This window comes from Lathamus discolor, chromosome 2 (genome assembly GCF_037157495.1).
Source record: "Lathamus discolor isolate bLatDis1 chromosome 2, bLatDis1.hap1, whole genome shotgun sequence".
NCBI lineage: Eukaryota > Metazoa > Chordata > Aves > Psittaciformes > Psittacidae > Lathamus > Lathamus discolor.
This window is the reverse complement of record NC_088885.1, coordinates 29,205,064-29,222,740: the sequence shown is the minus strand read 5'-3', so window position 1 is coordinate 29,222,740 and position 17,677 is coordinate 29,205,064. Positions and strand designations below refer to the sequence as shown.

Here is a 17,677-nt window from a genome sequence, read left to right as displayed (position 1 = left end):
GTCAACAGCAGTTCTACTGACAGAACCATGGTCTAAGTCTTCATCAGTTTACAAGTAACTACAGAGAGCTGGGAGGTCAATGCATTGCTGGTTTTTGGTTTTGTTTTGGGGGTATTTTTACTGAAAAATACAGAATAACATATTTTATGAATTGTTCTGCTTTATTCAGATTGTCCATGTAGCCCGTGCTAAATTTTGTAATCCTTCAAGAATGAACATGCATTCCCCAGGTAGCTTGTCAGTCTCTTAAAAGCTAGAGAGATAATTCATGTCAAAATTGTGGAGTTGATTCATTGCAAACCTATGCTAAGTAGACAGAACTGACCTTGATAGTTGCATCTGAACTCTTACAAGCCTTTTCCTAATTTTTCACTATTTTGTCTCCCATTATCTTGAAAAATTGGTGCAGAAACCTCCACAACCCCCTAAGCATCCCCAAAAACACTGCACATACAAATCTTGCTATTCTGATTGGGCTTTGGCGCAGGTATTAAACCAGCGAGTGTTTCCGAACAGGTAAACAGCACAGCAAAGGAACCTTACAGACATCTTGATCGCAGCTGCTGTGTAAGTTACTCTGTAACACTGGAAGGATTCCCCACAAGTAAGTATCAGGGAATACATTCCATACTTATGACATACAAATCTGAAGCCTATTTCATTCCCTGAACATAAAAAGAGATTAGAAACATTCATGAATATATGCAGAACTAAATTTTGGAAGTTGAATGAATGAGGAAAAAATAGGCATTTCTTAAGTGATTTTTGTAGTGGATAATCTTTTTTTCTTGAAAGTGATGTGCATGCGGAGGTGAAGTTTCATTTATTTTTTCATTTACATTCATCATACAAAAAAGAGAAAAAAAAGAAAAAAGGTTTTGCTATGGCAAAATGTGACATATATATTACTTGTAATTTGATTGATCATACTCATTTCAATCCTTTATTTTATCAAATCACTTTTAGAGTTATTCTTGCTTTTCATACTATATTAAAAAGCTTGGGGCATGAAATGAACTTCAAGCTTGCAAAACAAAAAGCACTCAGAGACTGAAAACATTTATCCTTAAGTTTAATAGTTTCAGTACTTATGTATTATGGTAGCCTTTAATTACCTCATCATATGCTACCCTGTACAAGGACCCCTGACTAGATGTTTGGTCAAATATTCCAGAAACTTCAGGGTTTCTAGGAATCTTCACTTGCTTGTGTTCCTTAAAGGTTGGTTTTGTAATTCCACCCCCCGCCCCCCCCCAAAAAAAAAAAAATTAAATTGCAGATTTCATTTCTTAATTAATTTTTCCTCTGATTTTAATTTTTCTTCTACTTTCAGCTTTTAGTTGCTTCTGAAAGCTTCCAGGGCCTTCTAGAGATAACAGCTTCAGCTAGTTACTTTCTGAAAGGGAGAGTGTTGATTAAAAAGGGCTAGCAACTTCTGTCTTTATCTGACTGCTGATAAGGAAAGAACCTATTTAGGTCAGTAGCACTTCAGCTGATAGGTATTTTGAAATTAGAGAGCCACCTAGGGTGTGAAGACTGTGCAGGTATGTCTCCAGGTACGATGGGATTACAGGCAGTATTGTGAGGTTTGGTCCTCAACATAAGGGATAAACTATCTGGAGTGCATCAAATGTATTGGGGCTACAAAGGATTCTGTTATGCAGATTTAAGCTGTGGGGAGAATTTAGTGCTTTTTCCTGAGGTGATCTCATAGTGGGAGGTGTGCTTTGGCAGAGGTACTTAGTCACTAGGTAAGGGAGCTATGGGAGGAAATACATGACCGTGAAGCATCCAAGGATGGATGACAAGCAGGTTCTTCAGCCAGCACCTGCAGCAGCATGAGCATCAGCTGTGGGACGTAACAAAGGAAAGGTAAAAAGAGGCTACTTGTGGGTGAGTGGTGGGTGGGGATTTTCTGGAGTGTGCTAGCTTGTGGTTCCAGCCAGCTGGAGACCTGCCCCCAGACATGAATTTGCAGCATTGATGCCGAGGCTCAAAGGTAAGGAAGGTGAACAAGCCCTACTAACAGAGGGGTACAAAGGCAGCTGGACCAGAGGTGAGCACTAGCTCTGGGGTGGCAGAGGACAGTGACTGTAGATTTCACTTGGTGATGGGGTGGCAACGTCTATCTGCTACCAGGCTTACTGGCAGAGGAGGCTTGCTGCCTGCTAGAGGCCTAGATAATTTATTCATTAGAAGAGATTTCCGCCTCTAGAAAGGTGCTCTATCACCTTTGGTAGTTAAGTATTGATTACTCTTTTCATTTATTTTATTTTTACTTTTTATTTTGTTCAAGCACATTAATTTGCACTCAGTATTTATACCTCACTGTATTTTATTTAAATGAGTCATACACAGAAAATAATCTCTCCCTCAAGGACTGGGGATTTGAAGGCTAGGCAGAAGTAGAAACTATGTGATTTTCCTAGGAAAAAGAAATTATTACCTGTTCCTTATGATAGAGAAAAATAGTTGATTTAATGCCAGACAATGCTTGAAAATCTCAAGCTTTAAAATATTACCCAGTGATTTTTATAAAGTTCATCTGATGCTGGTACTATAATATATGTTTAGAAAGATGTTCAGAGTCAATTTACAGTAACAGTCTTTCTGTTGAAGTTCAGATATATGTGAATAATCTTTATAATTCTCTGTGACTGTTCTTTATGATTAAAAAAATCAGTGTTTTGCTTAGTCTTGCTTGAGAGGTGGTACTTCCTATGCCTCTACTCAGAAATGACCCAAATGGTCCCTGCCTGTGCATATGCAGTCAAATGGTAGCACATGCTACAATTCATGTAATGAAATATTTCATAACTTTGGATCTACTTAGTATTGATATGCTCTTAATTAAAAATCACAAAAGACTATCCTGGTGGTAACAAACAGTTATAATTACTGGCCAGGTAGCACAAAGATCTATTAAATAATAGGTTATAACATGTCTGATCAAATGATCTTGAGGGGTAAGATACCTATCCTGAATGTGAGGTTGTAAGCTATATAATGCTGACATATCTACAGCACGCAGCAACTTGAACCCTAGTATTCCTAATAAACTAATCTAAAATGAGATTTTTCAGAAATAAAAGCGCAAAAAAATGTACAGCAGAGCATGCCAAATAAAATTTGGAAGCGCTCACAACAGGTGGGCAGGCTGTTCTTCTAAAGTCACTTGATAGGCCTGCCTTGAAGATGGAATTTATTTTTCCAGTTACTCCCATCCCTTCTCCCACCAAAAAAACAAAACACATTTTTCCTCAGTAGGAACAAAAGGTTAAAGTATTTCAAGAGCAGAAAATGCTGAAAAAAAAAAAAAATCAAAAATGCCCTTAAAAAGTTTCTGCCTTATTCAGAGCCTTGGATGACATGGTCAAGGATGAGGCACTCCTGCCCATGGCAGAGGGGTTAGAACTAGATGATCTTCAGGTCCTTTCCAAGCCAAACTATTCTGTGATTCTTCAGCCTGAGTACCCTGATGACTGCTTCCTGACTCACCAGGCAGCTGTGTTGTCTCCATTAGAACTGGGCATGATCGAGTCGGCTAGCGCAGGGCTCTTCATGGCTTAAAAGCAGCTTTGTGGAGGTGTTTCGGGCTGTGCAGAGATGAGCAGCCCAAGAAGCCAACTTTGAGTGCAAATAACTGACCTATTAGGAGTTCACCTCTTAAAAAGATTGGTAACTGAACACTCAGAAGATGGGGCAGCCTAGGAGCCCACCCATGGGCAGCTGAACACCCCGAGCAATGAGGCATGCAGGCAGAGGATGAACAATCTCTTAGTCAGACCACATGCCTGTTTACTGACAAATCTTTCTACAGAGCCTAGGCATGAGATAATGAGGTAAGTCTGATGTTTTTAAATTCCCAAGCTTCCTTCAGCAGGGTAAAGTCTAGACTGCCATGTCGTCCTGATCATTCTTCCTGTTGTGAATGTCTGTCTTGACTTCACTGCAGACCAACTCAAGCCATTTTTACCATTTAGTTTTGTTGGGTTATTTTTTCTGCTGACGGTGCATGTTGAAATGCCTCAGCACAATGCCTAATGACCACCATGGCACAAGGAAAGTGCCAGGAGTGCACAACACAGCTGGAAATGGTGAAAGGCTTAAAACACTACTTGGGTTCCCTTGGGACCTTCTTGCTATTACAGCGCTGTTCAAGAAGGCTAACATGGAAACATGGAGGGCTTTCTGCTTGTGATTTGCTCCCCAAAATCAGAACTTCATGATGAACCTCCCCAGCAGTCTTACTTGTAGTCAGTATAACAACCACACTGAAAGATTTTCTATCTCTAATATTGTTTTATTAGAATACGAACTAAACCAAAGTAGCCTCTGAAATACAGAAAACTGAGGTTTTGCTGTTAGAGGACTAATCAAAATACAGGGCATGAATGCCAATTCCCCAGCTGTTTATTGTGGCCTAACAGGGTGAGCCATTACCTAAAGACCTATGTCTCAGCTTTGCAGCAACCTTGGCAAAGCTCCTCTGGTCTCCAGAAGAACCTCCCTCCTGCACCTCTAAGCCACTGTTGTACTCTTCCTGATCAGGCCCCTGCCTCCTCATCTCATGCTATATCTTTCATCTGCTTGAACCTCTTGAACTACCCTGGCTTACCTCTTGCTTACCTCTTGAACTATTCCTTCCTGTATTCCTCGTAGCCTGATGGGCCCTTATGTACCCTCCTTCCAGAAGATGCCCCATGACCCCATCCATGTGTGGCATCTAGAACATGGAAGACCAGGGAACTTTCCTGTCCAGCCAAACCCCACGCATAAAATGCAGTATATAACACATGTAGTTATGTGAATAGGCAAATAAAAGAAAAAGATTCCATCGTGCTAGGCATAAGCTTTCCAGAAAAAAAGGGTAACTTTGAAAATGGCAGTTACTGAAGTGCTGATGTCAAGGAACCATCAACTGTTTGGATGCAGTTGCATGCTGACATATGATAGCCTGCTGAAGCCATATTTTTGGCAACTGCATAGGAGGCTGTGACTCCATGAGCTGCTCAGTTATCTAATAACTTGCTGCTGCTGAAATGAGGTCCTGTTTCTATCTCATTCTCTCATCTCTGGTTTGTAGCTCTGGGATCTGCCTTTTTTTCTACTGGACTTTCATGCCAACTCCTGCACTCCCTGGACCCTCTCATGAGCCACTTAGCTCACTAGAGCACTAGAAAATTGCGAAGTTATTCCTCTTCTGGTTTAATTTCTTGCTATGTGAGTTTGTTAAGTAAACAAACTCATGGAGGAATCCTGTCAGTCTCTGTGCCAGGGCAAGCTGAATGGTAGAAGAAGCCTGTCAGAAAAGGGAGAGAGAACAGTGCTATTCATCCACTTTCCAGCAGAAAGTCAATGTTTGGCTCAGCTAAGTAGGGTACTAGAGTCTAAGGTGAAATAATTCCTGTGGTCAATGCACTAGGGGAGAGAATAAGGAAAAAAGGGAATTTAAGTAATAACTTTTAGAAATATATATTTTCCCCATAACAGAAAGCAGACATACCTATCAGACATGACTGTGTTTTAAAAAACAAAAGAATAAGAAAAACCTGCTAGAAGATCAAGAATAAATACCAGTAACAAATAAATGTAGAGGATAAAGTTCTAAGTCTAGTATGTACATTTATCATAGGAAGTTTATTCAGCAGACTGCCTGAAGGGTGTGTTACTCTCTATAGACATCTTGGTAACCCTTGAATAAATTGACTTTGCTTACAAGTTGCACTGAATTGAATAATTCTGCATGACTGTATATGAGCACTGTTCTATAGTTGGCAGTCCTACTAATAGAAGTAATGGAAAGTTAGCAAAGTAGCTAAATGCATGGCATGATGCTGATTAACATGCAGAACATCCCTGTCTTCAGGTTTCTGGAGTCAATATTAGGCTGTTAAGAACTGGTATTAATACATATAGCTTATATAATATGAACAAATAAACACTTAAGTAGTTTTTTTTTTTTTTAAAGTACTGTAGAATGTAGGGTTTATCACTGGCAAAGACCATGTTCAAAATATAATACCAGTTTCATAATAACACTGATACATTTAGTACCCCCCTAATGACATCCATTGCCAAGCATGAATATAGCTGTTCATCAAAATGTACTCATTTAAAGTTTTACTATATTAAAAAATACTACTATGCAAATAAAGCGTACTAAGCCCAGCCCGGTTCTGGATATGATTCACTTTGCTGGGAATGATTGCCAAGGCAGACTATATCACCCATTCCAATTTCAACCTGCCCTAATTCCCTTTATGAGTTTGTTATTTAGTGCTGGTTTAGTGCTCTGAGAGACCCAAACAGGAAGCGTCTGGGCGTTCTCTGTTCATGAAGTGGGTGGGATGGAGTTCTTTGGAGAAAACAAAATATGATCCACCTACAGATCATGTTAGGCCAGCTCCTCAATTTCCTCTAAGTAGAACAGAGGCTTTTGTTGCCCTAGTTACTGGAACGATCTACTAATCAACAGCAGAATCCTAGTCTCCAGACAGAACATCCTTCTGCATTTTTGATGGCAGTATAGGATGAGAAACAATTTATATTTTTTGTATTCTTTTAATTGTAAAAAAAAAAAATAAAAAAAAAAATAGGCAATTTAACTCTTTGCAGAAAATAACCAAAATAAAATTCGGCTCCTGCAAAAATAAGTCACAGAATGGAGAGAGCATTGTCTGGTAGAGAGATAGTGCTTCCACTAAGGCAACGCTCCTGGTGCTTTTCTACTCCTTCCTTAACAAAGGAAAGGGTGAGCACTGGAAACTGCATACTAAGTTTCAAAGCTTAAGTAGGAAACAGCAGCTACATTTGTAGAGACAGATTATACTGAAGCTAGCTTGTCTAAAAGTCATAGATGCTCCAGATAGCATTAAAAATTGTTGTTCTCACCAGAAGTGTAGCTATTGTACTGCTATAATCTATTTTTCCTTGGACTCAGAAGGTGGAAAACACAACCCATCTGTTTCCCCTGTGAGGCTTAATCAAGTTCAAATTCTTTCCTTGAGCTTTCAAAACAAGAATTTCAGTAGTGGGGTGATAATTTACACTGAAATGGAGGTCTAAAATTGTAATTTTTACAGAAGTATAAAGTCCCCAGAGCCTGATGGATTCTCTTCTTTTGCTGAATGGTGTGATACAAGGTAGTGGTTCTATGGTACCTGAAATGTATCTCGCCATGTGAGACTTCGGGCTCCCTCGCCCTGCTAATCATCCTTCTCACCCCAGATAGATACTGTTCACTGATAGTGGGGGAGCTGACAGTGGAGCAAGATGACCACCAGCACCACAGCAACAGAGGGCTCAGGGTGGCCTGCTGGGGTGGTGTGGCTGGGGTTAGGGTGAGTTCAAGGACTTATGCCATCAAACTACTTAGGCTAATCTAAATGAAAAAGCAAACCCTTTTTACCAAATATCATCGCCTGCAATGAAGATCTAGTCAAAGGGCTGTTGATTTGTGTAGGTCTGAGTAAATTTCATATTTTCATTTATGTGAATTCAGACTTCAGAAGTGAATAACTAGATTTCTATGAGAATTCTCAAATTTCCATAAATCGCCACTGAAGCTGAGAACACTAGGATGTAATTTTAAAGCACTTTAATAAGTTTATTATTTTTTTACTTATCAAGTACTAGTGTAAGCCATACATATTAAGAGTGCCTAAATCTATTTCACCATTAATGCCATTTTAAAACACTTATGCTTTGTTCAACTTAATGTAAAATATTTTAACGGGCACTTCCTGCTATTTTCTGACATTAATGCACTACAGAATTGTTACATTATTAATTAATGTAACATTCAATATGCAGAATATTGCTTGAATGGCAACATTTAATACAAACATCACAAATGTGCATTACTTCAATTATTTTAATGTCAATTTCTGTATGCTTCTTTCTATTGTGAGTTTCTTTTTCTAAACAAAAACTTCAGCTGAAGTTACCTGCTACAGTCCCAAAACTAAGGGTTGACTCAAAGTAGAAAGCTTTTATTTAATGACTGGCAGGATTTAAATTGTGGCAAAATCCTTTACAGCAGGATTTACAGTCCATTTCTTCTGGAAAGACTGTAACTGGAACTGAACATCTGAGATGAAGGGGCTGTTGGGACATTGTGTTATTTTATTTCTGGCTAATCTATTTTATCACAAAGCTTATTATTTGTACTAACACCAAACATATCAAGTGTGATTGAGAAACATTTGACAGCAAAATGCATGCTCCTGAGCTTCAGGCTTCCAGTCTGAATGTACAAAGCCTGTCGTTATTCCCTTTTCTAAAAGTACTTTCCTACATGGATCTCGCATGTACTTGTTTTCACTGTTTCTTTGCATTCCTCTAGTTTTCATTTCTTTATAAATGGAAGCATTAAAAAGCTTCTGGAGGCTACCTCTAGTATAGTCATGCTAACTGAAGAATTGAGCTGTGATAAGCTCTTCCAGAAGTTTAAAACCCACAGCTGGGCAGTGCTCAACTGACCCATACAGCTGAACAAGGGAGCAAACAACCACATCTCTACTTGTTTCTCAAAGCCCTTAACATTTTAATTTGATAGAATTCTGCTTTTTATTCAGAAGTCAAAACCTGAAAAATATTTTTACATGTGGAAACATATCTACAAGTGGAAAAGAACAGCTTGAGCTCTGCTGTTTAGAGATTTATATTTTTTTTTGAGGGGGAGAAGGGAACTGGGACATGCAGTGGTCAGGTGCGTGAGGGCTCTCTTAAGCTGGTTATTCAGCTTGGGGAAGAGAAGGCTCCCGGGACATTTTATAGCGACCTTCCAGTACCTAAAGAGGGCCTACAAGAAAGCTGAAGGGATTTTTTATAAGGGCATGCAGTGATAGGACAAGGGGAATGGTTTTACACTGTCAGACAGGAGATTTAGATTAAAGGAAGAAACTCTTTACTGTGAGGGTGGTGAGACACTGGCACAGGTTGCCCAGAGAAGCTGTGGCTGTCAAGGCCAGGTTGGATGGGGTTTGGAGGAGCCTGGTCTCCTGGAAAGAGTCCCTGCCCATGGAAGGGGGTTGGAACTAGATAAGCTTTAAGATTCCTTCCAACCCAAACTGTTCCGGGATTTTTGTGATTCTGTGATGCCCAGGAGTGGGCCATGTACATGATGACACATAACCTTCCCCCTCTTCCCCCAAGCAACCAACCAGAAAAAAACCCACCAACAGAGCAACATCCCCACCTGCCCAAAACAAAAACCAAACAACACCCCCCCCCCCCCCCCCCCCAAGAAAACCCCCTAAGTAGAACGAGTGAAAAAGAAAGAAATGCGCAGCCTCCAAGCCCACCGCCGGTGTTGTGGGTACACGCAGTAGGGCCGTACTGGAGCCCAAATCGCTGCTCCGCGGCCGGGTGTCGTCGCGGTGCGCACCTGCGGCGGCGGCGCGGTCGCAGAGCTACCGGGCCATGGAGAGCGCGGCAGGGGGCCCGCAGACCACCACGCCGGGGCAGGAACTCCGCGCCCTCTTCTACGTGCTGCCGCCCGGCGAGAGCTCCTTCCGCACGGGGGAGGAGCTGCCCGGCTACGTGGAGGTGAGAGCCACAGCGGTTTCGCTTCCCCACTCCTCCCGGCAGCTTCCCCCGCCGTACCTTGCGCGGACCCTGCGCGGCTGCCGCCTGCCCTTGCGGGTGCCGCCTGCCCTTGCGGGTGCCGCCGGCATCCGAAAGAAACAATGTCCGCGAAACGACACCTAAGTTAAGGTTAAGCGCCTTGTCTTTGACTGCGTCCACTCCTGGGCTCTCTGCCTGCAAGCTGCCTGTGTACACTGTGTAACCCTGCACTCGATTTTAATGTATTTTAAGTGAAGGCTCAGGTGCTTTCTCCTGATACCAAGAAGCTAAAGTTTTCAGAGGAGCACCCCAAATATCTGAGGGTTGATGCTAATATTGTTCAGATTGGCAGTGCTGCTGGATACACTGACAGAACACTGAGCTGAGTAAACCAGAAAACCCCATATGGTGTTTGGCTATTACGGTTCTTAAAACAAGCAAAAGTCAGGTCTCTTTGTGTGCTTAAGGCGAGTGCTACAAGCTCAGCAAAAGAAAGAAAAATAAAAAAAAGATATGTTTAAAGTGAAAAATAAAGGTTGTTTAAGAGAATTGAGAACAAATATTTGCGTTGGGACAGTGTTGTGTCCTAAAGCTCCAAGGCAAGAGTACAGAGGTCAGGGGTGAGAACTCCCTTGTCAGCAGGCAGCAGCATATCTCCCTGCCAGTTTATCCACTTCCATGAAAGTACCTTTGCTGCCTTCTGTCCTACCTATTGCACAAACCTTGGTGCCCAGTTCCTGCTAAACCAGCACCAATGTCCTGGAAGTAAGTTCAGCCCAACTTCACTGAAGATCCACACTTACTGCACAGGTCCTGGTAGCCCTGATTAGCTCCTCTGTCAGGTAAACCTTGGCCTGCTGTGCAGCAGCTGCTGTTGGGTTGCCATGGGGGTGTCATGGGTTGCATAGAGCCCTGCAGCACCATCAGCAGCTTTCTGGGAATTGTAGGGTGCAGCAGCCCCTCTCTGATGCCTGTTGTCAGCAAACATTGCCCTTTTGGATCAGGTGAGCAGACAGATGCCACAAACCCATCCTGTGCGTGCAGTGTCTGATAGACAAACTGCTTTTCTCAGAGGCATTTTGCAACTAAGCTATAAGCGTCTTGATTAAAAAAGTGTCTAGAGCTTAAAAGGTTTGCCTAGTCAGCAGCCCTCTATCTCTATTGTCTATCTCAATACCTTTTACTGTTCCTGTATTTCCAACCAAGTATCATTCACTTTCTTGCTCACAGCATTCCTTAACATCCCTGGGTTTTCTTCTCCCATGCAGACCTGTGCAAATATTCAGCTCAGACCTTGGCCAAACTTGCAGTTTCTTTTAATGGACACACAGCTGTAAAAGTTTGCAAAAGGATTCTTAATACTTTGAATTATAAAAGTGCCTCCAGGCTTCTGCTGTTGTAGAGCACTATTGTGTCAAGTTCATAAGTGAACATATGCCTTGCAAAAAATCTACACTAAAAAAGCTATCCTGTATTTGCTTGAGTTAGTTGTACTAGAAATCCATCCCCCCACCCACCACAATGCATTTGTTGCTGTAACAGACATTTTGCTCCTTGGTTAGGTGGGTCTGTAAAAGTCTTTTAATGGTGTAACTGTCTTAACTCTTTGGCTTTGGTCTGAGCATAGGCAGTGTTCACACCTCTTCTTCTAGCCGTATGTCTATGGGGAGAAGGCAACTATCTATAGTCCCTTTCCAGCTGCTTGGCACTTGTTTATTTGACCTGCTGGTCTTGCAGCTTCTCTTAGACTGTTCAGGGAACAATTGCAAGAACAGCAGATCCATTGGATTCAGCAGGGCTAGTTTAATAGTAACCTGATGAGCCATTCACGGGGGGCTTGGAGTGGTAAACCCTTGAGTTGCCACAAATACAGAAGTGGATGTCTGAGCTCAGCCCAACGCAGAACAAAAAATTCCTAGTGCAGAGCTGGTAATAAATGAAGGCGTCGGCTCAAATAATTCACGCTAAAAGACAGTAACAGTGATGGGGTGTGAAACAAACTACTGATAGCATTTGTGGCTCCTAAACATCTTTTTTTTTTTTCCTTTTTTCTCTGAGACACCATATAGAAGTTGGATTTAGATCTCAGCTCTGTATCATAGGTGGATGAGGGCATTTCTAGTACATTAGATCACACGGCTACAGCTGTGGTGAAACTCAACTTCCAACATTAGGCAGAACCTCATAATTCACTCAAATATTCATGTTTTTAGCAATCTGCAAAATTGAGCACTTTGGTGATTTGCAAAATATATGCACTTTATAGAAGTAGCTCCTTTGAGCTAGTCAGCTGTGCTGTTACATCTGAGCAGCAAGTAACGGCAGTGAGTGAAGCAACTCTGATTTTCAGAACAGGATAATTTAGTTTGCTTAACTTGTGTGGTGTACTTTCTGCCTGTGGTTATATTACTTCCATTTTCAGAGGATGTGTGACAGTTCCTAGTTCCTGCATCATGCTCTCTGTTTTGGCAGAGCCGTATGTGAAGGCTGCAAGTCCTGTTTAAAACATGGGGTGGTCAGCTACCAGTGACTAGTAGCAGAGCTCTGCAGCAGTGCCCTTGGAAAAGTCACTCATCCAATTAATCTCCAAAATTCTGGGAAAAAGGGGATCAAATCGTGGACCATAATCATAGAATTTAATTTTATGCAAGCTTTTGTCATATAGAATTAGAAACCCTCAAGTTTCCCTTATTTCAAGGAACAGAAGGGAAAGTGTTAGTTTTCTTTCTCAGGGCAGAACACTGACTCTTACAATGTGTATTGATGCTTGCCCTGTCCTTTCATGAGCATGCGCTGTGCTATAGATATAATATTATGCTCTGCATGCTGTAGGTTTTTTGATACTCTCATAGTCTGCAGATGGATGGATGGAGTGCTGCTTTTTGCTTGCTGAATAGGATTTTTATGAACAACAACAACTTCACTTTGCTCCTTGCTACGTTCTGAAATTATCACTTAAGCTCAGTAAAGACTTTGTGAGTCAGCCTCAGGAGGAGAAAGCACCGATCCTTCTGCTGAGAGCCCCAGAATGAAAGCTTCAGATTTAATAATCACTGTTTTTCTTTTTCATTTACTGTGTGATTTTGAGAGCTTAAAGATTAAGTTCACGTTTACACTCAATTCACATTTTAGGCCTTGCTTCTAAATAATGAGGCACAGAACCTTTGCACTTAGTTTTACGTGAAAGTTGACATTCTTATGTTATGAGGACCTGGGACTTTAAGAAAACAGAAACTTGTTTCAAGACTTGCAATAGAACTATGAATTTATGCCGAGTTTCAACTTAGAATATTATTTTTTGCAACTGTATAAAGCGGAAACTGATTTTAGATGGTTCTTTGCATTCTGCAAGTTTTCCAAGGGAACACCTTTTAGTGCTCCAAGTAAGACTTTCAAGTTACGGATCAGTTATTCAAGTACACCACAAGCTAATGCAAATCTAGAGAAAGAAACTGCAAACAGAGAGTTAAACAGTTATAGACCAGAAAATATCAAAAGGATCCAGCTTCTGTTTCTGACCTGTGATGCCAGCAGTGATTATTTCTTAAATTTCTGCCATTTAGTTTGTAGGGGCAATCCCTGAAAAGTTTTGTAGAGCTACCTATCCTTAATGGGTTCCTTAAATGTCTTTATTGACACTTTAACTTAAAAAGAAGCCCCAAGCAAGTAGTCATTAGGCTAGTGGGATTATTGTCTGTTTTACTGGCTCCTTTTTCATGAATTATTTGCATCATCCTTCATTTTGTGTTTAGACTGTAGGCTGTTTGGAACAGGGAGTGCCTTTTCCTTCTGTTTGTGTGGCATCTAACATGGTACAATCCCGGTCCATGACAACAGCTACTAGGTGTTATGGTTGCATAAATAATACATACTAGTCTTGACATAGTTGATCCCTTTGATCTGCTTTAGACAAAGCTTAACGTGGGTATGTGGGAGAGAGGTAGTAATTTCTTAGATACTAAGAGGTATGCCATAAATCTTTTCTTTCACAAGCTCCTTGATGGGCAGGAGGTTAAGGCTGTCTGGATGCTTATCCTCTTTGTTATGACACTCCCTATTTGTGAATCAAAAAGTGCTGTCAAATACTTGGCTATCTCACAGCTTCACAGTGGAAAGAAAGTATCTAGTGAAGTCAATGGGAAAGAAGTTTTATTAGTGTGATTAGTATAAAGCCAAGTATTTTAACCGTTTCAGAAGTTGGTAGGTTAAGTGAATTGCCACACAGAATACAGGCATCATATATTTTCTATTCACAATTTTCATTCCGTAAATAAAGCATCCCACTTGTTCTGTCCTGAGCTCATACAATTTGCTATGCAGCTTCTGCTGTTCCTTAGCTTCAAACTGCCTGTAGTCTGTGCTAGACCTGTCTCTTAATACTGTGGTCAAGTGTTTCTTAGTTGTTCTTAATAAGACCCTTTTTATCTCTGCTGGAATTTACAGCTATGGTCACCTACCTTTGATAAGTTAGGAATCTGTTCTTTAATTATATCAGTTAAGACATTAAAGGTCTTGTCTTCTCAGAAATGAAGCAGCTATGCAAATCAAGGATTACTTATATCTTCATAGAATGTTTCAGTGATTAAAAATGGATGGTGGTGGGCTGTGCCCTTCTGCTTCTCCTCCCTTGAATGCTGGTTAGGCTGTATCCATAGGGTTTGCTTCCACAGGTTTTTGTACCATCAGTTAGCACATATCCAACGCAGGCTTTTAGAAGCCTAAACTGCTGTTAAAAAGCAAGCTAGGCAGCTAAATTGAAAAGTGCCATGTTGATATTAATCTCTGTTCATTTGTTATTGTAACCTAACCCTGAGCTGCTGAAGTTTATGAACTTTCACATTTCCTAGTTGCTATAAATCTCTGGCTGCTTCCATGGTTTGAATCATCCAATTCTTCTTTGACTGAGCAATCTGGTCTGTATCCATCTTAGTCTCTTTAGTGTCCCAGCCTGGTAGGAATTCCCAGATATCTCACTTGGCAACAAAAATGAGCACCCTCCAAAATGCAACGGCATTTGCAGAGGCAATGTGCTTCTTCCATTAAATGTTGTATAGGCAGGAGCAGCCTCTCCTCTATGCAAAGCCTACAGTTTGGAGGGGTTCAGTCAGGGAATTTGTATGTGTTTGCAGGTCATTTGAAGGAGGCAGCAGAAGATGGCTAACAGGTAGGTTTGGCAGCTGATGCCTCCCATAGTGGTGCAGAATGTCTCCCTCGTCTAGCATTTCTCTTGCCCTGCAAAAATATGGTGGGAATTTTATGCCTTAATTAGTATCACCGAGGAGTTGCATGAATGTCTCCAAAGTCATCTAAATGTTTTCTACAGAGTGAGTTCTGATACATGTAAAATAGATCATTCCTATTTACCTTGCCAAAGACCTTCTACATTTTGGTGTTGCTGGCTGGTATGTTGCCGCTGCTCTTCATTCTTTCCACTCACGAAGTGTTAGGGAGTGTTAGGACTTCAGGGTCAGTAAACAAATGTGTTTTTTCTTGCCTGTGCTGATAAAAATGTGGTAACAGCTGTAACAGTCTTTCTCCACTGGTGAAAAATGGTATTGTCACAATAATTTTACCAGTCTTACCACTAGTCACAACCATACCTTCATCTACTGGGTGCTGCTGTTGTACATTTTCAACTTGCCAGTTGGACAGTATGAATTGAATCCTAGACTGAAGAAGTATTGTGAGTGAGAAATGGTTCAGTCTTGCTCATCGTTATATTTTTCTTCACGAAGGCAGAAAATTGTTTTACAATTACTACAAAATTAAAAAAGGGAATAATGTATCATTGCTATGAGAATGTGTTGTGTGGCCCAAATTGGAATGGGCTGCATAGTTAGTTACATAGTTTCATCAGTTACTCTGATGAAAAAGCCATCAGAAGAGCTGTTGATACCTGCAGCAAAAACCATGGCTACAAAAATGCTGAGTAGAAAGAAACTCACTTACTGTGTCTTTCAGATAATATTTTTGGACGCCAAATTCAGTGGTTGAACACGTTCAAAACCTGGTTACATACCAAATTGAAAGCAAATTCCATTTTGCCTCGTGGACCTCGGAGGAGTCCACAAATGTTGCTGCTCTGACAGATTTACTTGAATGTGAGAAATATCAGTTTGGAAATACTTTCGTGTTTTGTTTTGATGCCATTTAGCAGTTTATATGCAGAAGATACAAAATATAATAATATTAGACAAAGCAAGCACACTGGATTTATGCCAGTGTTATGGATTAAATGGTGGCCTTGGTTGTTCTGATTCATGAGGTCCATGTGAAGCTTTACCATAGTAGTAGTTAGTAAGGTTCCAGCCAACCCGAGAAGCATCCAGCTGCATAAACTGCTGTTAGGAAAGCTGGTTCTAATTCTATTTGTGTTGTGACTTCTTTTCTTCAAACTGTTTTTCAGAGTATTCCATTCTTCGTTGCTTTTATTGTGCTGGAGTTTGCTGTCAGCTGGGGTCAGAAGCGTAAGCTGTCAGGTTGGATCAATGATGGCATATGTTCTCTTTCTTTAGGGCTTCTTCAAATACATAGCAAATAAAACTAACACAAGAGGCAATATAGGCCCACTGCTGAACGAAGTGGGTGCCCTGGAGACAGAGGATATAAAGAAGGCAGAGGTGCTGAATGCCTTCTTTGCCTCTGTCTTTACTCCTGCAGACTCTCCCCGAGGGCCCCGGATTTCTATAGCCCCAGAAGGAGTCAGGACAAAGGAGGAGTTTGCTTTGGTAGATGAGGATTGGGTTAGGGATCAGCTATGCAAACTGGACATCTGTAAATCGATGGGTCCGGATGGAATGCACCCACGGGTGCTGAGGGAGCTGGCGGAGGTCATTGCTAGGCCACTTTCCATCATCTTTGGTAAGTCGTGGGAAACGGGCGAGGTGCCTGAGGATTGGCGGATGGCAAAGGTCACACCAATCTATAAGAAGGGCAAGAAGGAGGACCCGGGTAATTATAGACCGGTCAGCCTTACCTCCATCCCTGGAAAGATGATGGAACAACTTATTCTTGACTCCATCACTAGGCATATCAAGGATGAGGGGGTCATTAAGAACAGCCAACATGGTTTTATGAGGGGGAAGTCATGTATGACCAACCTTATAGCCTTCTATGAGGAAGTGACTAGGTGGAGGGATGATGGTAGAGCGGTAGATGTAGTTTTTCTTGATTTCAGTAAGGCATTTGATACTGTCTCCCACAGCATCCTCATAGATAAGCTAAGGAAGTGTGGGCTTGACGATCAAGTAGTGAGGTGGATCGAGAACTGGTTGAAAGGAAGAAGGCAGAGAGTTGTGGTCAATGGCGCAGAATCTAGCTGGAGGTCTGTGACTAGTGGAGTTCCTCAGGGGTCGGTGCTGGGACCGGTGCTGTTTAATATTTTCATCAATGACCTGGATGAGGGAACTGAGTGCACCCTCAGCAAGTTTGCTGATGACACAAAACTGGGAGGAGTGGCTGACACACCAGAGGACTGTGCTGCCATTCAGCGAGACCTGGACAGGCTGGAGAGTTGGGCGGGGAGAAACTTGATGAAATTTAACAAGGGCAAGTGTAGAGTCTTGCATCTGGGGAAGAACAACCCCATGTACCAGTACAGGTTGGGGGTTGACCTGCTGGAAAGTAGTGAAGGGGAAAGGGACCTGGGGGTCCTGGTGGATAGGAGGATGACCATGAGCCAGCAATGTGCTCTTGTGGCCAAGAAGGCAAATGGCATCTTAGGGTGCATTAGAAAGGGAGTGGTTAGTAGGTCAAGAGAGGTTCTCCTCCCCCTCTACTCAGCCTTGGTGAGGCCGCATCTGGAATATTGCGTCCAGTTCTGGGCCCCTCTGTTCAAGAAGGACAGGGAATTGCTTGAAGGAGTCCAGCGCAGAGCCACAAAGATGATTAAGGGAGTGGAACATCTCCCTTATGAGGAGAGGCTGAGGGAGCTGGGTCTCTTTAGCTTGCAAAAGAGGAGACTGAGGGGTGACCTCATCAATGTTTACAAATATGTGAAGGGTAGGTGTCAGGATGATGGAGCTAGGCTTTTTTCAGTGATATCCAGTGATAGGACAAGGGGCAATGGGTGTAAACTGGAACATAGGAAGTTCCACGTTAACATCAG

At 41.7% G+C, this 17,677-nt stretch overlaps 1 protein-coding gene across 1 annotated transcript in view; it reads left to right on the top strand.

The window, feature by feature from the left end:
* Positions 1-9,426: 9,426 nt before the first annotated feature.
* The window catches only part of AGMO (alkylglycerol monooxygenase), a 181,090-nt gene continuing 172,839 nt past the window's right edge, over positions 9,427-17,677 (top strand). The window contains 3 exon segments of the mRNA XM_065669216.1: positions 9,427-9,552; positions 13,687-13,689; positions 15,977-16,100. Of these exon segments, the coding sequence (XP_065525288.1) occupies positions 9,427-9,552; positions 13,687-13,689; positions 15,977-16,100 (253 nt within the window).